The sequence below is a fragment of the Diabrotica virgifera genome, chromosome 10, assembly GCF_917563875.1.
Source record: "Diabrotica virgifera virgifera chromosome 10, PGI_DIABVI_V3a".
NCBI lineage: Eukaryota > Metazoa > Arthropoda > Insecta > Coleoptera > Chrysomelidae > Diabrotica > Diabrotica virgifera.
Genome location: NC_065452.1, coordinates 152,438,134 through 152,465,842, shown reverse-complemented (window position 1 = coordinate 152,465,842; position 27,709 = coordinate 152,438,134). Strand labels below are relative to the sequence as shown.

The window sequence follows — 27,709 nt, the reverse complement described above, 5'->3', positions numbered from 1 at the left end:
ATGGGTGCTACATACCCTAGCCTGTATTCAATAAATTTTCGTGATTGGAAATATTGCTCAAATACCGCAACTACACACCCGTCTTTGTCAGACTAGAGACTGAATTTACATAAAGCAGCATTACCATTGAAATGCAGCTGCGCAAGCTATATGCAGTTAAGTGTCGCGATGGGTATCTCACACCCAAGTGTGAGCTTCCAGGTTTAATAATTAATTGGTTAATATTAATACATGTACTTAATATAGCATTATTTAGGATTATACTATTATTTATTATTGTAAACCTATCAGATCATTTTACACAACAAATATCACATTACAGTAATTAGTAATACCAACCAACATAAAGGGGATTCTGCCATTTACAGCGTAACCCTCATTAATAGTCGTACCAAAATATTTAAATAAGCCAGCCAAAAGGCGTAACCCACAAAATATGATATAAAATTATTTTTTCTTGTATTTGTAAGTACACACCTAATAATATAAATTTTTGTGGTATTTATTTAATTCAGGAGATGAAGTGCTACATGTAAATAGTAAAAAAATATTGAAATTAGCTACATAGTACAAGTAATTCGGTTTTTTAAGCCTCCTGTAAAATTCATAAATTGAGGGTTACGCCCTTTGGCCTTACCAAACTTTACTTTGTCACATATATCTTTATGTACTTAATTATATAATTAACTTACTCAGAATGCATATGCTTCAAAGTTAAATGACCGGGGAAATCATCAGTTATTAAATTTGGGTCACGGCCTGGCATTGCAGCGCAAAGTGGACAGATCTAAAAAATAATATAAGTACAGTAACTGAACTGGAAAAGCGCTCCTAGCATGAAAACTGTGAAAGTAACTCATGCTAGAAGTCTTTTTCCTGAGTATAATATTTATTTATTACAAAATCAATGGGAAAATCCCAGCAGCTGGCTGTATATATACAGGGTGAGTTTTTAGTGCGGGATCGGTCGATAATTCCATTACGGTATAGAATATCGAAAAAATTTATTTAGAAAAAATGTAGGCAATGATAATCTCCACGCTTGGAAAATATGTCCGTTTCTACAGGGTGATCAATAACAGCGTGGTATATCAAATATATAATTTTTTAAATGGGACACCCTATATATTTTTTCATATTTATATTCTCCTCATAATTCTTGTTCATATAATATAGGGTTTTGCATTACTATACAGAGTATTTAACAAGTTATCACCATTTTTATTTCGAAATCCCTATGAGATTAACACCCTGTATATAAAGAAGTAATTCATAGACAATAATTTGTTTTATGTAGTAAGATAAAATATACTGTAGTTTTTAAATTAAGTCCAATTGAAATCATTGACGAATGTTTGTATACAGGGTGAACTACAAAACCAAATTACGATTTTCTCTATTTTTTTTAAATGAATCACCCTATATTTTATTTTTCAAAAATATTGTATTTATTATACTCTTTCATTTTTATATAGCATTCCCTATATCTAAACTTATTACTTTCGGAGATATTTTTAGTTTTCTTCAACTTTCGGGAATACATTCAATTTTTCTAGTAGAAATAAGTTGGTATTGAATGATAATTAAACAAAATTATTTTTATTCAATACATAACTAACACAAAATATAAACCATAGCAATATGCAATGAATCTATCAATAAATGTGATATTAAGGAATTATCATATTTCCCTAATATACAAGAATCATACAATTCCTACAAAAAAAATATAGGTATCTTGTGTATAATAAAATTACAAGATTATTTTTATTTAATAAACAACTCACACAAAGCATAAATCAAAACAATATACAACTAATTTAATAGTTTTTAGATTATTATATCAACAGCATTCTAAGCCAAGAAGTTTTTAGTAACGCATTCCTAATAGCAGATTGTGACCCGCAGTTATTAATAATATAATTTTCATATTAAATTTCATTAATATGCATCAAGAAATCCCTACTTTGTTAATACTCAAACTAGGTGATATATAAATGTTTAAGGTGATATTGTTAGAGATTATGTGATTGGTCCACATTTTTTGACGGTTGAGGTTTTTATACGACGATGCTCCAGTTCTTCCAAAATTGATTTTTTTTAAGTGGGGCTATATAAAAAACCTTGTATACCAGAAGCATCCAACAACGCTTGATGATATGAAAAGTAGAATAAAAGAAGCTTTTAATAATATTGACTTACAAAAATGTTAGAAATGTGTCTCGGTCATTTGAATATCGGTTACAAAATTGCATAGACGTTGAAAGTGGTCATTTTCAACATTTACTTTAGATTTATATCCTTGACATCACATTAATTGGTACATTCATTAAATTTTTGTTATGGTTTATTATTTTTTTGTTAGTTATTTATTGAATGAAAATAATTGTTATATTATTACATAATACTTGTTTGTTAAGTTATTTATATTTATAAGAATAATTGAATGTATTCCCGGCAAATGAAGAAAACTAAAAATATCTCAGAAACTAATAAGTTTAGGTATAGGAGATGCTACATAAAAATGAAAGAGTATCATAAATACAATATTTCAAAAAAATAAAATATAGGGTGTTCTATTAAAAAAAAAATGAGAAAATCGTAATTTTGTTTTGTAGTTTAAAAGTGCTTATAAAAATGAATGTTCTACTAAAAAATTCTTGGCTTAGAATGCTGTTGATATACCAATCTAAAAACTGTTACATCAGTTGTATATTGTTTTGATTTATGTTTCATGTAAGTTATTTATTGAATAAAAATAATCTTGTTGTATTATTATATACAAGACAAAGTTTTATTTGTAGGAATTTTACGATTCTTGTATATTAGGGAAATATGATAATTTCTTAATATCACTTTTATTGGTATATTCACTGCATATTGCTATGGTTTATATTTTGTGTTAGTTATTTATCTAATAAAAATAATTTTGTTTAATTATCACTCAATACTAACTTATTTCTACTAGAAAAATTGAATGTATTCCCGAAATTTGAAGAAAACTAAAAATATCTCGGAAAGTAATCAGTTTAGATATAGGGAATGCTATATAAAAATGAAAGGGTATATTAAATACAATAATATTGAAAAATAAAATATAGGGTGATCCATTTAAAAAAATAGAGAAAATCGTAATTTGGTTTTGTAGTTCACCCTGTATACAAATATTCGTAAATGATGTGAATTGAACTTAATTTAAAAACTACACTATATTGTTTATTTTATTACATAAAACAAATTATTGTCTACGAATTACTTCTTTATATACAGGGTGATAATCTCATAGTGATTTCGAAATAAAAAAGGTCATAACTTGTTAAATACTCTGTATAGTAATGCAAAACCATATATTATATGAACAAGAATTATGAGGAGAATATAAATATGAAAAAATATATAGGGTGTCCCATTAAAAAAATTATATGTTTGATATACCACGCAGTTACTGATCACCCTGTAGAAATGGACATATTTTCCAAGCGTGGAGAGTATCATTGCCTACATTTTTTTTTAAATAACTTTTCTCGATATTTTATATCATAATGGAGTTATCGACCGATCCCGCACTAAAAACTCACCCTGTATATACCATAGTTAAAAAACCAATACAGAAGTAAAAAACTTCAATTTGTATCTTGGTATAAAATATTTATTAAAACTTTAAAAATGTCGTCCAAATGGATTGCAAAACGTTTTCGATCTGATGCAGTTCATCTTCAGTGCATTATGCTAAGTACATGAAACTAGCACACTGTTGAAAGTGGTAACATCGAAATACATGGTTTACATAATATAATTTTATAAAGTAAGGCGACTCCAAGTCGATGTTAACCCTCTAGTGCCCCAATCCGCCTCAAGGCGGGCCATAATAAATATTTCCAGGCTTACTGTTTAAACCACAACTGTATTTTTGTTGGTAGACCTGGTGTTGCTAGGCGTAGTTCCAGATTTCGGCAGGCAAGGTATATGGGGCCCATAATTCTTCACACAGCCGAAGAATAAACTTACAAAGACTGAGTTTACTTCCAGTTTCTTATTTATAAATAATCCATGCATTCATTGCTTCCAAGTCGAAGAGTATTATAAAACACGTACATAGGCCATCGTCTTGAAGTTACTTTTGTAGTAGGTATAGAGGCGCGTCATTTGGTCCTCTACCCAACAATTGTATCTTTGTGTTCACTTGTGTTCACCAACAATTTTATCTTTATTAGGTAGATGATCAGTACCAGTACAAGGGTAACCATTTACAATAAACATACATAAATATAATTTTACCCATCCGACAGGAATTTGAAAGAGAGGCTCGTCGAATTTCCCAGAAAACGATAATAACTTACACAGGGCCAATTTGGCCCCTTTAGACTTCTATGGTAGATTTGTTAGAAAAACCATTTAATAAATTTAGTAAACAATATTTGTTTGTGTTAAATAAGTCTTTGTATCAAAATATTAAAAGTCATAAAATATGAAATTATTATTGCCTCAAATAAAAAAACTACAATAACTTCAAATCGCAACAGGGGCCAGATTGGCCCCTCCGACTTTCTAGTGTTAAACGAACAAAACCCCCATAAAATTGTTATGTAAACATTAAAAAATAAGCCTCAACTCAATAAAAACTGCTTATCGAAAAAATACTAAGAGGCAAAAAAGTTTTAAAAATATTGAATTTAACTAATGGTACCACAATAATAATTTAATTGAGATGTACACAAAAGTTTGGGGGGTTTAAGGGAACAAAACCCCCATAAAACTTTTATGGGGTGCACAAGTTTCACTATAATTTTTCTTTAATATATGTTCCTGCCATAAGAATGCCACACATCCATTTTCAATAAAAAATCTCCAGTAGTTTTCGATATATTCGAAAAAATCTATTTTCATTTTATAACGTTAAAGGGCTGTAACTTTTGTTATGTGCATATTTGTACTAAGGTAAGTTAGGTTCATTTGAACTATTTTTGGTCCCAGAATATGTGATTTAATTTATGACCTGTATTTTTGTTACACGCTGTATAATACAAAAAAAAATAATACCAAAATTAAAGTCATAATATGCCTTTAAAGCTTTCAATTACTACAGTGAAACAAAAGTATTTTTATTCATAGTTGAACTATTTAATCCTGCACTTTTCCAAGAAAATTTCTAGCTATTTTTTTTAAATCTATTTTCACATTGACATATTTATATGAAATCTTCAAAATTTACTTTATTTAGGTAATCTTATAGGGGATTTTAAACAATGGTACTATTTTTTCCTTTCATTTTTTTCTGCTGGCTATTTCTACTTCAAACCAAGAAAATTCAATAGTTATGTATTAAACTATCTTACCACTTTAAAATTATTATTTTTGTGATCAGCAATAACATGATCTTGCAATGTACCATCCGTAAATCCGGTAGAACAACAAATGGGACATGTGTAGTTGGGTAGTTTTAAATTCACAAGAGTTTCGCTCTCTTCCACACCATCCTCTGAAACGATAAATATAAAATATATAGTAAAAAATAAATACTACATTTACTTTGTTAGTCAGATATTGTTACATATTTTTTATATAGAAACTATATTAGTTGTCCAATTAAGTAGCAGAGGAAAGAAGAACATTCTAATACTGTGATTTTTTTCTGGTATGTGGACAACAACTATTCCCAACTGGTCAGTCTACCACTTCTAGTTCCTTTACTAACTAAGAATCATTAGTAGGCCTAGACTACCAGCTGATATACCTACTTGTTATGTAAAAATTGATTACAAAAGAAATTGTTAAATAGAGCTAGGAAACCATTATATAGAGGGTCCTTACAGTAACACCTTGACTGCTGTAATGTTTTAAAAAAGTAGGTCCCTATGGCCACAAGTCTCCCGTTTCTATGCTTTTGAGACAACTATGGTGTGTCACACGGCTGCTATCAACAACATTTGTGTCTCACGGCAGCCAACGTGTTAAGGTAACACTGTAATATGAAAACTTCTGATATACTTCTTCTTCTTCTTGAAATTCCTTGATATGTTTTATGAAGGTTAGCTATCATTACAGTTATATTCATCTTATACTGCTGCTGTAAACAGCTCAATACAGTTACAATTGTACCACTGTCTCAAATTGTTTAACCAGGATATACACTGTCTGCCTATGCTTCTTCTTCCCAGTATCTTTCCCTGTATAATGATTTGCAGCAATGCATATCTCTCATGACATGGCCCAGATACATTACATACTTATTTTTAAAATTCTTCTATAAGCCCACATCTCAAATGCTTTTATTCTGTTACTTATATCCTTTTTGTGGAGTCTAAGCCTTCATTCCATATAATAACACAGAAAATACAAAATATGCTAGTATTCATACTTTCAGCTGCTAAACCATTGCTGATATGGACCTACTTTTCTTATATTATTGAATGGTGATCAGTAAAGAGTGGATAAAATGCAAAGAAAATCTTTTAAAAAATTAACAATTTAATACCCGTGTTGAGCTGGCCCCCCCCACTTGCAAAAATTAAAAAACAAATAGCCCTGATTTATGAGCTATTTATGAGCTCTCATATTCCGCAAACTAAAAATTTTGAGCTCGTTCCACTGAGCAGGAATTTAATACCCTAGTGGGGGGGGCTGAGTCAGCCCCCCCCCACTACTTAAAAATAGGAATATTGAATCGGTTTTTGCGGCAGAATTACGAGCTATTTATGAGCTCTTGAAATTATATAGTTTCGATTTTTGAGCTCATCCCCTTCACCCCCAAACAACCCTTTAATTGATTTAACTTAAGAGAAAGATGCTGAGAAAACTTAAAATATATCGTATTGCGAATATAATTCCTATAGCTTATATACTCTAAGAATAAACTATTATATCAAGAGCATTTCGATTATTGAGCTACAACCCCTTCGCCAGAAAACCACCCTATCTTCCCGGCTTAAGAGAAAGTTGTACTTAAAATGCGTTAAACTAATTATTTGGCGACTACATATCATTTAATAATTTATAAGCTTCCAAATTACGCGCATTTAGATCAGTAAATTGCAATTTATTTTGTATAGTGCAGTCACTGAAGGTAAAAATAAACGATTACCTTCAATTTCGGTGAACCTTCATCGATTTTCACGAAAATTGGTCAGTGGTTAGAGGATACGTCAAGAAACAAAGGTGACATGGTACCACCTTGCGCCTTTACCCTGAGGGTGGATACCGCTCCTTCTCGGGGGGAAAATTATTTTATAAAAAATAACTGCACATATCAATAAAAGAACAAATTAAAAGCAAAATTTATTATATAAAGTTAATAAAATAGTAAATACTTTTTAAGTTATTAAAGATCAAAGATTTTAATTATTTGTGTTATTTAATTATTACTAAAAAACTGTAAGTTTTTACAAAAAAGTTAATAGTAGTTTAATTCGTATAGCTTATATTCTAAAAATAAACTCTAAAATCACGCGCCCCTCGATTATTGAACTACAACCCCTTCGCAAGAAAACCATCCCATATTCCCGGCTTAAGAGAGGGTTGTACTTAAAATAATTTAAATTAATTATTTGTCGACTATATATTGTTTAATAATTTATGAGCTCGCAAAATATACGCATCTCAATTATTGAATTGCCATTTTCTTTCTATAGTGCAATCACTGAAGGTAAAAATCAACTATGACCTTCGATTTCGGTAAATCTCCATTCATTTTCACGAAAATTTTTGAGCGGATTTTGATACTATCAACTTTTTCTGGATCTTATTTTTCATAGGTATTTCTAAGTACTTCGACAAGTATTTAGTACCTAAGTGTTATAAAATGCATCTCTTTCCCGTTATTTAAGCTTGAACCCTTAGATTTGAACAGTCGCGGAAAAAAATATACATTTAATTACCAATAACTTATTTTAAATTAACATTAAAGGGTTTTTCAAGTAAGCAATTTATTATATTTTTTATTAGCTTCAATTTTAGTGATGAAAACTTTTTTGTAAAAACTTACAGTTTTTGAGTCATTTATGAAAAATCGCTCTAAAGCATGCATTTTCTTTCCAAAAATTAAAATATTTGATCTTTAATAACTCAAAAAGTATTGATTTATTTTAATCACATTATATAACAAATTTTGCTTACAATTTGTCCCTCTCTCGATTTGTGGGGTTATTTTTAATAAAGTAATTTTCACTCCCGAGAAGGGGTGACATATACCCCAGGCTAAAACCCCAAGTTGTTATTGTCAATTCGTGAAAATAAATGGCGATTTACCGAAATCGAAGGTAATAGTTGATTTTTACCTTCAGTGACTGCACTATAGAAAGAAAATGGCAATTCAATAATTGAGATGCGTATATTTTGCAAGCTCATAAATTATTAAACGATATGTAGTCGAAAAATAATTAATTTAAATTATTTTAAGAACAACTCTCTCTTAAGCCGGGAATATGGGGTCGTTTTCTTGCGAAGGGGTTGTAGCTCTATAATCGAAAGACGCGTGATTTAAGAGTTTATTCTTAGAATATAAGCTATACGAATTAAACTATTATTAACTTTTTTGTAAAAACTTAAAGTTTTTCAGTGATTTACAAAAAACCTCTCCAAAACATGCATTTTTTCACAAATAATTAAAATCTTTGATCTTTAATAACTTAAATAAATCTTTGACTTATTTTATTAACTTTATATAATGAATTTTGCTTTTAATTTGTTCTTTTATTGATTTGTGCATTTATTTTTTATAAAATAATTTTCACCCCCGAGAAGGGGCGGTATCCACCCTCAGGGTAAAGGCGCAAGGTGATACCATGTCACCTTTGTTTCTTGACGTATCCTCTAACTACTGACCAATTTTTGTGAAAATCGATGAAGGTTCACCGAAATTGAAGGTAATCGTTGATTTTTACCTTCAGTGACTGCACTATACAAAATAAATTGCAATTTACTGATCTAAATGCGCGTAATTTGGAAGGTTATAAATTATTAAATGATATGTAGTCGCCAAATAATTAGTTTAATGCATTTTAAGTAAAACTTTCTCTTAAGCCGGGAAGATAGGGTGGTTTTCTTGCGAAGGGGTTGTAGCTCAATAATCGAAATGCTCTTGATTTAATAGTTTATTCTTAGAGTATATAAGCTATATGAATTATATCCGCAATACGATATATTTTAAGTTTTCTCAGCATCTTTCTCTTAAGTTAAATCAATTAAAGGGTTGTTTGGGGGTGAAGGGGATGAGCTCAAAAATCGAAAGTATATAATTTCAAGAGCTCATAAATAGCTCGTAATTCTGCCGCAAAAACCGATTCAATATTCCTATTTTTAAGTAGTGGGTATTAAATTCCCACTAGGGTATTAAATTCCTGCTCAGTGGAACGAGCTCAAAATTTTTAGTTTGCGGAATATGAGAGCTCATAAATAGCTCATAAATCAGGGCTATTTGTTTTTTAATTTTTGCAAGTGGGGGGGGGGCCAGCTCAACACGGGTCAATTTAATGCACATATTTGTGTAAAAAAATGCAAGGTTGTGCATGCAGATGATGCAAATTGTTTGTTTTAATATTTGATTCATATTTAAAAACCAAACTAAAACTACGTGGAATGAAGTAAACACTTCTGTTGTATGTAGGCATAGGAATTTATTAAAATTCTTAAAATTTATCCACAAGGGAGTGGAAACGTAAAAGACGTTTACAATGATGACGGTCTCTTTTTGTATTTCCTTTTGTAAACGTTTTGTATTTCCACTCCCTTGTGGATAAATTTTAAGAATGTTATAAATTCATATGCCTACATACAACAGAAGTACCTATTTACTTCATTCCACGTTGTTATATTGAAGGTATACAGCCAACTACAAAGTTTACCCCTTTTTAAAGTTTTAAACTAAAACTATTTTTGAGCATTTAAAATTGTATTTATTTATTATTAAGAATCGATTACTACAACAAAAAAGGAGAATGAAACGAAACTTAAAATCTAAAATATGATTATCTATACAGGGTGTTTCATTAGTAATTGTCCATATAGTAACTGGAGAAACCTTAGCACAAAATACGAAGATTTAACCTAAAACACTTAAATAAAATGTTGTTCCTTACTGAGTTACAGGGTGTTTTATCTAAAAATTTAAAAAATATTTTTGCTCAGCATTTTAAAACTATTTGACGTATCCTTTTTATACTTGGCATAAAGTGCGACTACTAGACACCCTACTAAATTATGATAAACAAACGTTTCTAGCTACTACCAGAAGGGTACGACGGGGGATGATGAATGGTTGACCTTTCTCAAATTCTACGCCACTGGAGGAATTACTTATTTTAGTGCCATTTTTAGATTCTATAATACTTTCTACGTAAATAATATACTCTTCATTGGTAACGATAAAGTCATTAGTTTCATTAAATATGAAACGGCACAGTTATTTTGATTAATTTATGATATGATTCATATGATTAAAATTTAAAAATTATATGTACCCAGTACTTTAAAGCTATTTGGCGTATCCTTATCATACTTGGCAGACAGTGTAGGTACTGTACACCCTACTAAATTAAGATAAATAATCGTTTCTAGCTACTACCAGAGGCGTACGACAGGGGATAGTGACTGGTTGACCCTTCCCAAATTCTACGCCACTGACGAAATTGCTATTTTAGTGTAATTTTTTGATTTTGCAATACTTTTTATGTAAATAATATACTCTTTATTCGTAACGATAAAATGATTAGTTTTCGAGATATTTGAAATTAAAAATGAAGCGACACAATTCACTGATCAAAATAACCGTGTTGTTTCATTTTTAACTTTAAATATTTCGAAAACTAATGACTTTATCGTTACGAATGAAGAGTATATTATTTTCATAGAAAGTATTGGATAATCCAAAAATTGAACTAAAATAGCAATTTCGCCAGTGGCGTAGAATTTGGAAAGGGTCAACCATTCACTTTCCCCCGTCCTACGCCTCTGGTAATAGCCATAAACGTTTGTTTAACATAATTTACTAGTTTGTATAGTACCTATACTTCCTGCCAAGTATGAAAAGGATATGTAGAATAGTTTTAAAATTCTGAGCAAAAATAGTTTTTAAATTTTTAGATAAAACACCCTGTAACTCGGTAAGGAACCACATTTGATTTAAGTGATTTAGGTTAAATCTTCGTATTTTGTGCTAAGGTTTCTCCAGTTACTATATGGACAATTATTAATGAAACACCCTGTATAATTTTACTATATAATGAAATAGATACTATATTTAAAAAAACTAGAAATTTGTATAATAAAAATGTTCACTCTTTAATTACTTTTAATAATATGAAATGAGTTCACTATATTTTTAAATCTTCTACAAGAAATTATTGTTTCTTATCTGTTAATATACGTTTATATAAGGAAAAGCTTCGTTCCACTTCAAGTGAAGTAATGGGCACAAATTTTGAAAGCAGCAATATACCCATTTTCTTTAATTTCATGCAATTCAGAAAGCTCACCCAAAAAAGTTTTTGAAACATTTTGCAGTATTTCAAATTGCTTTTAAGAACATTTTCAAATTTTTGTAAAATTCTTGCTCCTATTGGACCTTTTACATTTTTACAAGTTGTGTAAAATTTTTCCACCAAATAATGGAGTCAATCAAAGGTACAGAATTGGTTTCCAATGGTAAGATGATATTGGATATAAAATTATCATCATCATTGGCTCTACAACCCATGGTGGGTCTTGGCCTGTTCCAGAATCATTTTCCATTCCTTTATATCCTTTGCCTTGGTTTTCCAATTTCATACTCTTAATATTCATAAGTCGTTTTCCACCTGGTCCTTAAATCATGATCTGGGCCTGTCACTTCTCCTCAATCCAACCGGTGGGTGAAGAATGAGTGGTGAATGAGTTGGTCCCAAATCCATAACATCTCTTGTTGTTGTGTCTTTGCAATGTCCATGAATATTTCGTCTTATTGACATTAGAAGTAAGTCCGGCCTCTTTGCTAATATCTACCATCTTATTCATACTGACATATTTAGAGACCAGCAAATTAAAAGTCAATAAAAGAAGAGAATTTAGTGAGGCTTTTAGTAAAACTTTTTGAGGCTCTCAGTAAAAAAAAATTATTGTTCTAAATCTATATTGCCTTCTTCCTCTAATGGTACAAAAAGAACATGAGCAGCTATATTGTAAAATAAAAAATATGCTGGCCAAATGAAATTCTTAATATAAAAGCTGAATCTGTTATAAAGAACATCTATATCCGTTATTGCCTGAGAGTCTTATTTTTTAGTATCTTTACGAGTATTTGTTGTGCTTATTACGGATGGTGTCTATCTGTTTTGTATAAGATCAATGTTCTCGTTGATTAAGTTGATCAAATTGTTTACCTTGGATATCAATTAAATTATAAAGCAGAGAGTCACAGCAAAACTAGATCTAGGATAGAGCAGGCCATTGCCGCTTTTAGAAGGATGCCCAACATGTTATGTAACAGACCTAAAATTGGTATTGAGGATCCACCTACTTCGCTGCTAGGTGTTCTCGCTCTTACTTTATGGTGTCGGATCCTGGACTGTGAATCAAATCAATAGCAGTCTCTTGGGTGCAGAACTATTGAGATTATAAAAAGCATCATGATAATAAAGCTGGAGTATTTCAGACATGTAATGAGTGGTCCCAAATATAGGTTGCTGCAAAATATTATACAAGAGAAAATAGCAGGCAAACACAGTCCAGGACGAAGAAGAACCTCATGGTTGAAGAACTTGTGAGATTGGTATGGTGTTGATAAAAGCATGTTATTTAGGGTGGCAGTGAATAAAATTAAGATAGCCATGATGGTAACAAACGTTCTGAAAGGACTGGTACATAAAAGGAAACAAACAAGAAAAGAAGCTGAATTTAATTCATGTAGTATGTGCATTTGTGAAAAAAATTTGGAATGAATTAAAAATAGATAGGAAACAAAAGGGACACATTAACAGAATTATTCAAAAATTTAGAAATATTTCAATTGACTTGTTATTACTAGTACTTTCCCATTAAATCCAGCGTACCACAGGCCCTGGGTTGTCCTGGGTGTCCTGGGCCCTCTCCTTTACCTATTATTTACCGCAGATATTCCAACCACTGAAACAGCCCAAATCTCAACATTCGCTGATGACACCACCATAATCACTGTCAATGAGGATCCCATTATCGCGTCTGCACAACTGCAAAACCACCTTGACCAATTGGGAACATGGCTCAACAAATGGAAGGTGAAAGTAAATGAAAAGGTAAAAGGAAAAGTAAGTGAAAGGGATGTATGTCCAGCAATAACATTAAATGATAAACAAATACCTAGTCAGCACACAAGTTAAATATTTGGGACTAACCCTTGACAAAAGATTAACATGGAAGCCGCACATTCAAGCCAAGAAAACCCAGATCAACATCAAAATACGACAAATGAGCTGGCTTATTGGTCGAAAATCAAAACTCAATATTGAAAATAAACTGCTCCTGTATAAAACTATGATAAAACCAATTTGGACTTAAGGTGTTCAACTCTGGGGTTGCTCAAAGCCATCAAATATCAAGATAATACAAAGAGTCCAATAAAAAATATTGAGGATGATATTCAACGCACCCTGGTATGTAAGCAATAAAACCCTGCACGAGGACTCAGCTACACCCTTGGTAGAGGAAGAAATTCCAAGGATCACAAAGAGCTACCTTGATGGACTGAGAAGTCATCCAAATGATGAAGCAAGACTGCTGAACACTCCTCCCGAATTCGCAAGACACTGAAGAAACTATGGCCAACATATTTAATAAATTAAATAATATACATATTGTGATCTAATGTAAGAATTATAATAGGAGGGTTGCCACAGGGCAGCTTCTCTCTCATGTATTTAACATTCAAACTATTTACTTATAGCTTCGATGAAGCAGATTGTAAATTAAAATATGTAATAAAAAAAATTACTAGTACTACAACTACATAGTAGAATTTACTTACCAGGATCAGATCTTGTTATTAAACCTTGAAATGGATGATCAGTCTTATGGCCGTTAATTTTGGCTTCATGCTCATAACATTTTTCGCAAAGATCATAATCATAGCAAACAAGACATTTGTATCTCTGTCCTAATAACACCTGTATTTGGCAAGAATTGCAGCTAAAACCTGAAATACATTAAAAATAATTTGTACACAGATCTACCTCCAATGAGAGATTCTTATCTTAAACATTCTTAAGGTGCCCACACACTAAAGGGAACTAGAAGGTTTGAATGTGCAAGGTATGGGGTACAGTTAAAAGTTATGGGGTACAGAGAGAGAGTGTGTGTGGAGGGGGGGGGGTGCGTGTGTGTGTGGGTGTGAGTGTGTGGGTGTGTGTGTGTGTGGTGTGAGTGGAGTGTGAGAGTGTGTGTGAGAGTGTGTGTGAGAGTGTGTGTGTGTGTGTGTGTGTGTGTGTGTGTGTGTGTGTGTGTGTGTGTGTGTGTGTGTGTGTGTGTGTGTGTGAGAGTGTGTGTGTGTGTGTGGGGGGGTGTGTGTGTGTGTGCGTGTGTGTGGGTGTGTGGGTTTGTGTGTGTGTGGTGTGAGTGGAGTGTGAGTGGAGTGTGAGTGTGTGTGTGTGTGTGTGTGTGTGTGTGTGTGTGTGTGTGTGTGTGTGTGTGTGTGTGTGTGTGTGTGTGTGTGTGTGTGTGTGTGTGTGTGTGTGCGCCACTCCATGGTGCTTAGTGTATGCTGATGATGCAGTGTTAGTAGAAAATAGTGAAAGAGACTTAGAACAAAAATTGGAACAGTGGATACAAGCTCTGGAGCTGAGTGTGAGTGTGTGTGAGTGTGTGTGTGTGTGTGTGTGTGTGTGTGTGTGTGTGTGTGTGTGTGTGTGTGTGTGTGTGTGTGTGTGTGTGTGTGTGTGTGTGTGTGTGTGTGTGTGTGTGTGTGTGTGTGTGTGTGTGTGTGTGTGTGTGTGTGTGTGTGTGTGTGTGTGTGTGTGTGTGTGTGTGTGTGTGTGTGTGTGTGTGTGTGTGTGTGTGTGTGTGTGTGTGTGTGTGTGTGTGTGTGTGTGTGTGTGTGTGTGTGTGTGTGTGTGTGTGTGTGTGTGTGTGTGTGTGTGTGTGTGTGTGTGTGTGTGTGTGTGTGTGTGTGTGTGTGTGTGTGTGTGTGCACACCACTCCATGGTGCTTAGTGTATGCTGATGATGCAGTGTTAGTAGAAAATAGTGAAAGAGACTTAGAACAGTGGATACAAGCTCTAGAGGAAAAAGGTTTAAAACTTAGTAGAAAAAAACAGAGTATTTGGTATGTTCATTTAAAGACTACGCAGCTAAACTACGCATCAAATCAGGAGTCCCACAAGGGAGTGTCTTAGGCCCAGTCTTATACCTACTCTTCATGGCTGATCTGCCATGTACTGATGACACAGTCACCTCTATGTTTGCAGATGACACAGCTATATTAGCAGTAACAGAAATCCCAAAATAGCAGCGACAATACTACAAACCGGTCTCAAAAATATAGCAACGTTGGCAAGAAAATGGCGAATTACAATAAATGAAAGTAAATCTGCACACATAAAATTTACAAAATGCCAAGCATCACATTTAACAATGAACGAACACCTAAAACAGATAGCATAAAATATTTGGGAATACACCTGGACAAACATCTTATCTGGTGGACCCATATATGAAAAAAAAAAAAAAGAAAGCAGCTGGATACTAAATGGAAAAGCTGTTCTGGCTCCCTGGCAGAAAATTGCAATTATCATTACGAAACAAATTACTAGCGTCCAATACCATTCTCAAACCAGTGTGGACCTATGGAATCCAGTTATGGGGAACAATATCTAAATCGAACATTGCTCTCATCCAGAGATTCGAGTCAAAATCTCTGCACAGTATAGTAGATGCTCTCTGGTTCGTAACCAACAGACATTTATAATGATTTAGAGATGGCAACGGTTACTGCAGTGACCAAACAGCTTAGCACAAACGACCTGATGCGTAGAGCAACATCCAAACCAGAGACATGTCAAGGGTAGACACGGCATACTCATCAAAAAAGCGTAACGCTGAAACAGCATGGAAACAGTCGATTGGTGGTCTATCTATCTCTTTTAACCAAGCGCATGTGACTGAAAAAGATGGCTAGACCACTCAATCTTATGTCGGCGTTACACCTCAATGCATTTAGTGGCATATGACTAGCCTAATCTACCATATATAATATCTTTGATCCAAGCACACTAGTAATAAATCTGCTTAACAGTCAAGAACCCCGAAGGCTGAAAATAAGAACACCTTTGGATCTACCATTCTAACAGCAATTGTACATATGAAATTAATTTTAAATCTTTATAGTTTTATTCTTTTAATATCAATGCAACACTGTGATGTTATAAATTTTTATTCTTTTTAATATAAATGTAAGAATGTATCAATGCATACAGATAGTGAATCATTGGACAAAGTTTTTTTTCAGGACATTGTATCAATATTAACATGTAATATCTATCTATGCTTATTGTTATTGTATGATGTAACAGGTTGCAAATAAACATCAAACAAAAAAATTAAAGATGGAGTTAATACAAATAAAATGATATCTTTGGATGGTAAAATGATCATGAAAAGAAAATAGTTTTAAGTACCTAGGATCCGTATTATAGTAATGGAGAAATAGATGGGGATGTATGCAGTAAAATTAGGGCTGGATGGATGAAGTGGAGGGAAGCGAGTAATGTGTTTGAGACAGAAAAATTCCAATTAAACTGAAGACCGGCTATGATGTACGGAACTGAATGTTGGTCACACAGGCGTAGCCAGGTTTTAGTTTCGGAGGGGGTTCAAAAAAGTAAAATGATTAAAACTACATAAAATAATCTTTATATTCATAATAAAAATTTGAAATATGTTAATATCTTAACTTTTCGGGGAGGGTTTGAGCCCCCACAACTCCCCTGGCTACGCCCGTGGTTGGTCATGAAAAAGAAAGAATAAAGAAGTGTAGGAAATGTTGGTAAAGGGGATTAATATTGATATAACCCAAGATACAATTGTATGGATGCAATTAAGGAAGCCGAGCCCGCATAGGGATAAGGCAAAGAGATTGATGGGTGATGAAAGCATTCTTAGAAGATATTAAAATCTTACCTTTAGGATTTTGATGCATGGTGTCAACGATTTACCGAACACTTTAATTGAATAACAATGTATAACACTTAAAAACACTATTGCACATAAGAATATATTAGTTGTACTAAAGATTTTGATTTAACTAACTCATAACGTAACTTCTTAATTTGGCTTCTTTGGCTTTCAGCGTTCTGTTGAGAAAACTTCCCTCTTCCCTCCGAAATATAACCGTTTGGTTTAACTTTTGTTTTAACGGTCACGCACGAATTTAAGCGGCAAAACACAAAATACCCCAATTTGGTTGGGTTGGGGTATTCTGTGGCCAAATGTTAAATATCCAAAATATTATGGTTGTTGTATTTGAAATCATGTTACTAATTACCTACTCTATTCTAAAAAATATAAAACTCTATTATTTGACTACAACAATAAAATAGACAAGAATTTTTAAAAATATAAACAAAAATTTTTCTTTTGTATAGGCAACCAATTACATACATATGTAATCAGTGTGTACTGGGCCTTTAAGGCGAAATTACCCGGATCAACGTTCAATGGAATTGAATCACTTTGGAGGAATGGAGCAGAAATGAAAGCTATTTACATGGTATCTGGAGAGTGAAAGTAAACTATTCAACACGTATTCTTCGAATGAAGTCGTGCGTTTAGGAGTTGCATTAATATCCAAGGAAACGCCGTCGTTGGTGGGTGCGATTATGGGCAGAAGACAAACCTTAAGGTAAGTAGACTGTAGACTTTTTAGGTAGATTTAATCTGTTTAGAGCACATCTAGAGGTGTCAAGTATAGTATTTTTACTACAAAAGCGATATTACGTAGGTCAAAATTTTTGACGTAAGAGAACTGTCAAAACATTAGAATGTGACTTTTAATTATTGCCATGTTTATAATAAACATGGCAGTAATGAAAAGTCACATTCTAATGTTTTGACAGTTCTCTTACGTCAAAAATTTTGACCTACGTAATATCGCTTTTGTAGTAAAAATACTATATCAAACACTGTCGAGAGAGCACTAGCTGTACTAAAATCACAATAAAGATGCACTATAAATAAACACACCAAGATACGTTGAATGTTACAAGGAGCACTCCCGAATCATGATTTACAATGTATAAACTTTGTAAATCATCAGAGGCGTAGCTACCACCGTATCAATTATACGGGGCCCCCAACGCGGCATGTAGAAACAAAATTCTATTTACAAAAATTGAACAAAGTATTCTACAATTATTTCACTATTAAAACGCTTTCAAACAGTGTATGTTGTTTGGATATCAACATTTTGGTGTAGTGGATTCTTTATCTATATCTACCCATATAAATCATATTTATCTATTATCCATTCTCTGCCCCATAAGAACAGAGCTTTTTTGTTTTCAATCTACCTCTCATTGTCAATTCCATTGGCTGTGTGTGAGTTATATTGTATAATGTAAACGCCAAATTGCAATTTTTGTAATCGCTTTATCTTTGAATATTTGAAACAGTATATGTATTGTTTGGGTATATTTTCGTATAATCTGTTCTTTATCTATAATTATAGTTATGTATATCTACACTTCTCCAAGAAATTAATGCACCACCTTAAAAATTGGTCATTTTTTATGTCTCATATTTCCTAAACCTGTTTTCCGATTTAACTGATTTTTTTAATATGTTATAGTCGTATTTTTGAACAATATCGTTGTAAAATAATATTGTTGCTAGAGACAGGTAAATTGTCAGTGTGCACCGGCTGTATACCAATCAAACTGTGATTTTTTCTCGAAAGGTCGCGCCACCCTGTGGAATATTATAGCATTTATAAAATATGTACTGAAGTTAAAACCCAACTATAGCCTCATGTTTTCTTGACATTCTTTTTTTTTTTTTTCGATTGATTCGCTTATGTTGGATAATAAAAAAGTTAGGTAATACTTTAACAACTAGCCTTATTTTTCATCAATACAGGGTGTTTTTAAATAAGTATGGCAAACTTAAAGGGTTAAGTCTGCATGAAAAAATAATGACAGTTTGCTTTATAAATGTATGTCTGAGATAGGGGGTGTTGAGATTTTTCTTACAAACTGACGATTTATTTATTGCTCTAAAACCGGTTGATGCAAATGAAATTTGGTGGGTTTAGCAAAATTTTATGTTCACCATTGGCGCACATAAGGGTCATATTACCCGTATGCGCGCCAATTGTAAATATTAAATTCCTAATTGTATATCAAAAAGGCGCAATAACTACCTCTTAAAACACACCAGTTTACTTGCATATTTTAACCGATTTTAGGGCAATAAATAAATTGTCAGATTGTAAAAAAAAATTTAACATCCCCTATCTCGCAAAGAAAGACAGACATAATTTGCAGACATACGTTTATAAAGCAAACGCAGACTGTCATTATTTTTTCATGCAGATTTACCCCTTCGAGTTAACCATACTTATTTAAAAACACCCTGTATTGACGAAAAACAATGCTAGTTGTTAAAGTACCTAACTTTTTTATTATCCAACATAAAAATGAATGAACCAGAAGCGAATGAATAAAAAACACAATGTTAATAATAACATGAGGCTGTAGTAGTCTACTAAAATAAAAAAAAATCAAAATGTAATTCCGTACAGGTTGGAATTAAATTTTTATTAAAGTTTAGGTGAATACAAAAGATATTTTCAAGAAAGTATCCAATTTATACACTACGGGTCAGAGAAAACAGACACCCCAAAAAATTGGTCATTTTTGATGTCTCGTATCTCCTAAACCTATTTTCCGATTTAAACTATTTTTTCAATATTCCAATTTCCAATAATTTCAAAAATGCGCAATAACTACCTCTTAAAACCTACTAAATTTTATTTGCATATCTCAACCGGTTTTAGAGCAATAAATAAATCGTCAGGTTGTAAGAAAAAATTCAACATCCCGTATCTCGGAAACGAAGCATTTGCGGACACATGTTTATAAAGTAAACGGTCATTATTTTTCATGTAGAATTGCCCCTTAAAGTTTGTCGCACTTATTTAGAAACACCCTGTATTGATGAAGAACGTTGCTAGTTGTTAAAGTATCTCAACTTTTTTATTATCCAACATAATCAAATAAATTAAAAAGCGAAATGTTAAGAAAGCCTAAGGCTACAGTTGAGTTTGAATTTCAATATTTTATATACGCTAGAATATTCCACAGGGTGTTCCAAACTTTGAGGAAAAACACACTATCATTGTTACACCCGGTATACAATGACACTTATCTGTTTAGCAACAATATGATTACATTGATATTTTTGAAGAATAAAGCTATAACATATTAAAAAAATCACGAAAATCGGACAACAGGTTTAGGAAATATGAGACATTAAAAATGTCACATTTTTAAGGTGGTGCGTTAATTTTGGCGCTTAGTGTATATACATATATATCAATTCAATGTGCCTCTAGTAGAATGTAGAAAATGGGGCGGCCAATAGAGCCTGATACACTGCGACCTTTGCAGATCTATTGTGTTTCTCCCTTCTTTTAAAGCACTTCATCTAGCTTAGTCCTCTTAATGAGACTTAACAGCCTACTTGATAGTGACCTTTTCGTGTAGCCTGGTGCTTCCGGTTTTTCTTCCACGAGTTCTAGAAACCGCACTCGTTCGAGACCTTCGCAGTGACCCAGAATGTGTAGAGCGGTTTCCTCTTCTTCCAGACAGAAACGACAGGTGTACTCTTCTAGCAGGCCTATGAGACTCAAGTGTCTATTGAGTCTACAGTGTCCAGTCAGCAGACCCACTATCATTCTGACAGTCCTGCGCATAGGCGTAACCAGGGAGGGTTTTGGGGGTTATAACCCCCTCTATACGCTTAACACCATTACTATTCTATACCCCCTAGAGACCATCAAGTAGTTGTAACCCCCCTTAGGATCATCCTGGTTACACGTCTGGTCCTGCGACTGCGCGAAAGTAAGTCTGCTGTAAATTTAGCCAAATGAACTGTTTGGCCTGCCTCTGTCCTGGTGAGTTGTTCCACCACTCAAGAGACTTCTGTTGCACCCATTTGTGTATGGCTGCTCTTTTTATCGTATTTGCGATTCCAAAGAAGGGTTCCGGAGTAACCAGTGGCGTAGATGCATCTTCTCTTGACAATTCATCGGCCTTCTCGTTGCCACGATGACCCTTATGTCCCGGCACCCAGGCAAGTGTCAACCTGTTTCGACTTCCCACCTGAGATAGGACATTCAAACAGTTCCATACCAGCCATGAATCGACCTGTACCGAACTGAGAGCCTTTAGAGCCGCTTGACTATCCGAATAGATAACGATGGAGTCGCTATCTAGATTTCGGCTTAGTTACATAGCGCACCTTTGTATAGCAGCTACTTCGGATTAAAATATGGCCGCGTATGTTTAAGGACATAGCCGGACTCCGTCCCTGGTTTTATGCCATATATTCCAGCCTCTGTACCTATATTGGTTTTGGAGCCGTCCGTATACTATATTGAGTTTGCCGTTAGTGGCGGACCAGTTTCCTAGTCCTCTCTTTTTGGTATTGTAATTTGGACATTTTTGTTAAAACTATACCTCGTAACCATTCGGTCTACAGGCATTCCTAGAGCGGGATCTGCCTTTATGTCCTGGTATAGCCTTAAGTTATCAGCTCCCTGCATCATACTTATTGGAGCTTGGACCGATGTACTGTTGATCTGGCTTCACTCCGTATGTATATATGCAGAGGTGGTAGGTTTAGCAGAACTTCTAGCGCGTCTGTTGGAGCTGTTCTCATGGCTCCTGTAACACTCAAGCATGCAAGCCTTTGTGTGCTACTGAGCAATCGAATCGCCCCGGACTGTTGCATTTTGTTCCACCACGCCACTGAACCGTAAGTTATCATGGGCCTTATAACCCTTGTGTATAACCAGAGGTTCATTTTAGAATTTAACCCCCAATTCTTACCACACATTCGTCTACATCTGTTCGGGCCATAGTGGCCTTCTGCGTGACTTTTTGAATGTGTGTATTCCATGTCAGCCTCTGATTGAATGTGCCTCTAGTAAGTTGTCGTTCCATCGTTTTCATGGTCTTCCCACTGATCGTCTTCCTATTGGGGAACCGTTTCTCGCTGTCCTGACTACTCTATTTATTGTCATTCGACTTATGTGGTCATTCCATTCTACTCTTCTCTTTCTTACCCAGTTATTAATGTTGTCCACCTTGCATCTCCGTCGTATATATGTACTTCTAGCTCTGTCCCATAGCGTCTTACCATCGATTTTTCCGAGGGTTTTCATCTCCGCTGTTTCGAGCAATCTTTTTGTCCTTTTTGTCTTCTTGTGGAAAGGAATCTTCCAGAGCGCCCTGATAGCTTTGTTGTACATAGGTACTTGGCACATTCTATTATTTTTCGTGGAAACTTTCTTTGATGGTAAAAAAGGATCTAAATTTTTTGAAAATATTCTCATAAGCTTCATATCTTTTTTTCAATTCTCTCGTAACTCTTATCAAGTATAGAAAAATATAATAATAATATGTAAGCACTACGAGCCTAGTAGGCCCATGACTTGATGTACTATTCTTTTCCACTCCCTTTTGTCAGTCGCTTTTCTTTCCCAGTTCCTTACGTTAATTCTTCTCATATCTTCTCTAACTCCATTACTCCATCGTGACCTCGGTCTTCCTCTTCGTCTTCCTACCAATGCACTAGATAGTACCATTCTGGGAATTCTAGATGGAATCATCCTCTGCACATGGCCCAACCATCTAAGTCTTTGCGCCTTAATTACTGCTAGTATGTTAGGATCTTGATAGAGCTCAGTTAGTTCCTTATTTGTTCTTCTTACCCATTGTCCATTTAAGTTTTTCCCACCGAAGATTTTGCGCAGTATTTTCCTCTCCCAAACTAATAACAACTCTTGATGTTTTTTTGTTCTGACCCATGTTTCAGAAGCATACGTTACTATCGGCCTTATTACGGTCTTGTAAGTTCTTAGTTTTGCTCTTCGTGATATATGTTTACTTCTTAACAACCCATTAAGAGCAAATATAGCGCGGTTGCCCGACATAATTCTCTTTTGAATTTCTTCTTCACAGTTAGGATTTCTTGTGAAGACAGTTCCTAAGTACTCAAATCTCTCAACTTCTTCGAATTTATACTGTGTTCCCTTCGCTGTTGTCATTGTTATGTATTGACCCCGAACGAATTGCTTATTTATCCAGTCCATATACTTTGTTTTTGCTTCATTTATATACAATCCTTTGGTTGTTGCCCTCTCCTCGAGTTTCATGACTGTTTCTATAAGTTATATTTTGCTCCTAGCCAAGATTACCAAATCGTCTGCGAATGCCAAGCACTGATGTTTTTTGTGGTAGATCAGACCTCTTCTATTAATGTTTGCTTCCTGTATAACCTTTTCTAGTAATATGCTAAACATTATAGACGATAATGGATCACCCTGCCGCACTCCTTGTTTGACCTCAAAGCTTTCTGTTATAGTATTGTTTATCTTGACTTTATTCATTGTTCTTTGGAGAGTTAATTTTATAATTCTAATAAGCTTTGGAGAAACGTCCATGTCTTGCAATGCTGTGAATAACTCGCTTCTTTTCACTCGATCGAAAGCCTGTTTAAAGTCAATGAAAAGAACCATGGTGTCTTTATTATATTCGTAACTTTCAGCCTGTATTTCTCGTAGTGTGAAGACCTGATCCACAGTACTTCTGCCTTTTCTAAACCCACTTTGATATTCTCCTATGCTTTTATCAACCTTCGTTGTTAATCTGTTTTTAATATGCATAGCCAATATTTTATACGTTATGTTTAGCAGCGCTATGCCTCGATAATTCTGACAATCAGCCATATTTCCTTTTTTGTGAATAGGACACAGTATTGCTTCTGTCCATTCCTCAGGTAGTATTTCTTGTTCCTATATATTATTAATTAGTTTATGGATTTTCTCTACTAACTGATTTCCTCCAAATTTAATCATTTCAGCCGTTATGCCGTCGCTTCCTGGGCTTTTGTTCATTTTTAATTTATCGATGATATTCTGAATTTCGCTTATAGTCGGAGCCTGCTCTTCACCCTGTTGATTTTGTATTTCATTTACTAGATCCTCTGTTTCCTCGTTATTATCGTCTGTCTTTTCAGGTCCATTTAGAAGCTCATCAAAGTACTGCTTCCAGCGTTCTAATATCTCTGGTTCACCCAGGGCCGTGCCGTGCTATGATGTGGCGAGGCAGTCGCATCAGGCGGCATCACAAGGGGGGCGGCATAATCAGTAAAATAAAAAAAATGTAGGATTGTGTAAAAATGTTGTCAGAATCTATAGAAAAAAAGAAAAGTTACAGACAATATGGCTAAAGACCAAAGGAAAAGTTAATGAAATTGCAGAAAATTTTCATATAAGTTCCCAATTTCCAGCTGAAAATGAAATTAGAGCCAGGAGCAAAAAGCGTTTATTTGACTACGAAAAATGTGTGAACGAACTCTTAACAGATGAAGCTAAATTTAAAATAAATTTGTTCACCTATATGACATTGCCGTTAATTCTTTGATAAAAAGAAAAAAAATCTGATGATATAATGATCTTGTAAAATAATTGCGTAATATGTATATTTCAAACTACTCCATGAAACATTTAGAGCTATTTGTGCACGTTTTGAGCTATTTGTGCCAAAATGACCTAATTTCTTTATACCCAAATGCAGTTGTAAACTAAGAATTTTATTAACACTCCCCTGTCTCGGTACCTAGTAGGGAAATAAGTTTTTCAAAATTAAAAACTATGTATTTACGAAGCTCCATAAGAACAAAACTAAAAAATTTAGCACTTATTTCAATAGTTCTCACTAGAAGTCAGAAGGGTAACATTATAATTTTTGTAAATGTTACTTAAGAGCATAGGCGTAAAATTTCCTTGCAATACTTTTTAAATGCATTTACTTCTTTCAAATCCTGAAAGAACTAATAAAAATTTTTGAAAAATTTAAACGCTGATTGAAATATTACATTATTACCGAGGGCCGAAAGTCCCTAAGAACAAACAAAAGGTTTCTTTTGAATAAGATATTTGAAATTAAAAATTACACTCTTTTTTTTTCACTGTATAATATAACCTATTCAAATAAACATTATAGAGATTTTCAGGGACTTTCGGCCCTTGGTAATAATGTAGTCTTTTATTCTGCATTTAAATATTTCAAAAATACTAATTAGTTTTCACTCAGGATACTAATTAGTATATAATTCAGAATACTAATTAGTTTTTACTCAGGATTCGAAAAAAAAATGAATGCATTTAAAAAGCATTTCAAGCAAATTTTGCGCCTACCCACTTAATGTAGTGTTAATACATATTTCATTTAATTTAAAGTATATTTTGTTTTTAAAGTAAAACTTTTGTGTGTTGCAAACTTTTACCAGTGAGGACGCGGCTTAAGGGGCGGCATTTCGAAGACTTGCATCATATTGAAAATATGTACCGCACGGCTCTGGGTTCACCCATAATCATTTCTCCATTTTTGTCTTTATAATGTAGAGTTTTCGGTTGGTGCCCTCCAGAAAATATATATTTCTCCCATTAATTGCACCTTGCCAGTCAGAATGGTGTCACCATCTCTATTTTCATCTGGAAAAAGTCTACGTCTTCTATTTCGTTGTCGACTATCATCGTAATTTTCGTCCATAGTGCTTTTAGCTTTGTTAAGATACGTTTCAAACGTTTCTGATTATTGCACGTATTTTATTTAGAATTGAAGCTGTACGTCGTCGCCGCCTGTTATATTTTGCCGCCTGACGCCTTTGTGTGTGTATTTGGCGTAATGGAAAATACGGCACTGTTCCTATAGCTAAGCCGGCCCTGAGTTAGCGTCGCGTTCGCATAGGGGCGTTTCCGAAAGATCTGCAAGGGCGCAGGTTCTCTGCACCCTCTCGTAAATTCCTCCCCGTGCTACACCCGCGTCAAATGTCGATATCACAAAATCCAATCTTATATTTTGTACCCAACTTTTTTAACTGAAATATATCAAGAAAAGTACAACCTTTTTCATATGAGCTTTAAATAAAACGCATAGTGTACGTAGGTGACCAACAAGTGATGTTAGGTGAAAATTTGCAGCGGTATTTTCAGTGCTGTACGTAAACATCATCGACTTTTTCGATCATTTTCGGACAGTAGAAGGAGAGATTGAAAACTATACCAGATAGGGTGATGACTGAACAGGATGTGGATGATGTCGCATTTCTTACAGGTTTTAACCCCTTTATTGTTAGAATTTTTGCACACTTTACTCACCAACATTCCATTTACAACCTGTGTTTTGCAATCCATTCTTTCATACTCGGATACTGTCTATGACCTATGTGATATGTACTTGTCACCTATAACTTGACCAAACGGCAAAATTTAGTATCAAAAAAACATATTTTGCTTTTCTCGTATCGCATAATTTTTGAAACAGAAAAAGAGTTTAAAAATAATTTTTAATTTATAGCAGAATATTATAATAGTCGTCTATCGTCTTCTTTGGGTGTCTACAAACCCGTAACATTTTAAGTTAAAGCGTGTTTTTGCAAAAAAAGAAAACAGTAAACAAAACGTTGTTAAAACAGATTTTTATTTTGGACATTTTTGTGTTTGAGAATTTGATCTGTGCACTATGTCTGCTTCAGTTTTCCATGAGGAGGGCGTTTTTACAAAAAATGAGTAATAGAGGGTGTTTGGTAAAGAATGGGCCATAGCTTAACCTTAGATTCCTGAGCTTAAAATAAGTCGATTTAAGCTAACTTACCTTAGTACAAAAGTTGATAATAACCGAAGTACAGGGTATCAAAAAATTTTATTTTATTTATTTTTGAATATTTCCTGACAAGCCTGGGACAACAACACAAAATTTAGTAAGTGGTGCTGGTATTGTAAAATCTACTAAATTATGTTAAACAAACGTTTCTGGCTACTACCAGAGGCGTACAACGGGGGAACGTGAATGGTTGACCCTTCCCAAATTCTACGCCACTGGCGGAATTGATATTTTAGTGCAATTTTTTTATTCTCCGATACTTTACATGTAAAAAACATACTCTTCATTCGTAACGATAAAGCCATTAGTTTTCGAGATATTTGAAGCTAAAAACGAAGAAGCATAATACATTAAGGAGGGGGTATGGTTTGAAATCAACATATCAAGCACATTTTTGTGAATTTTTTTCGACGCTATGGTAGAATTATTTTATTTTTAAATTAAATAAATATATTAAGTACAATTCAAAGAATATTTAAGAAAAAATTTAATCCAAAATATTGAAAAATAAGCCATTGGCGACAAATTTTGACAGGCAGCTCACAAAAAAATGGATTTTGCGGTGGACACCAGAACTCATCACTGGATCATACGAAACAAAAAATTCAAAAAGATTTAATTAGCTTATGAGTTTCACGAGGTAACAACGTCGAGTTTTTTTATTTTTACTGATTTTTGAATTTTTGGTATCACTCAGAAGTCAAAAATACGAAATTTTTGATAAAAATTTTGTGAAAACCAACAGATTTAATATTGCTGAACAAAAACTAAGCACAAAACGAAAAATATCTCGACGTTGTTACCTCGCTAAATGTCTAAAGAAAA

At 33.6% G+C, this 27,709-nt stretch overlaps 2 protein-coding genes across 4 annotated transcripts in view; one reads left to right on the top strand and one right to left on the bottom strand.

Moving 5' to 3' along the window:
* Window positions 1-27,709, top strand: part of LOC114325143 (endoplasmic reticulum aminopeptidase 2-like) — a 133,182-nt gene that overhangs the window by 53,189 nt on the left and 52,284 nt on the right. For 2 of the 3 annotated variants that reach the window (XM_028273097.2, XM_028273096.2), the window contains exon 1: window positions 26,032-26,335. In XM_028273097.2, coding sequence (XP_028128898.1) covers window positions 26,296-26,335 — 40 coding nt within the window. In that variant the 5' untranslated portion in view covers window positions 26,032-26,295. Of the gene's footprint in view, window positions 1-17,578; window positions 17,836-26,031; window positions 26,336-27,709 lie in introns of those variants that run through there. The other variant, XM_050663525.1, reaches the window with a different exon arrangement.
* LOC114325144 (E3 ubiquitin-protein ligase KCMF1-like) lies at window positions 614-17,133 on the bottom strand. Its single transcript, XM_028273100.2, has 4 exons — window positions 17,115-17,133; window positions 13,970-14,137; window positions 5,337-5,479; window positions 614-787 (listed from the first exon to the last, which is right to left on the bottom strand). Exons 1-4 carry the CDS (start codon window positions 17,131-17,133, stop codon window positions 689-691), a joined length of 429 nt encoding a protein of 142 aa, XP_028128901.2. The 3' UTR covers window positions 614-688.

Bases quoted from the DNA above. Each gene is read 5' to 3' on its own strand.
- LOC114325144 (XM_028273100.2), bottom strand. The intron at 5,480-13,969 runs GTAAGTAAATTC...TTATCGTTTCAG, and splicing joins AATAACAAGATCTGATCCTG to AGGATGGTGTGGAAGAGAGC. The intron at 788-5,336 runs GTAAGATAGTTT...ATTATTTTTTAG, and splicing joins AAAATAATAATTTTAAAGTG to ATCTGTCCACTTTGCGCTGC.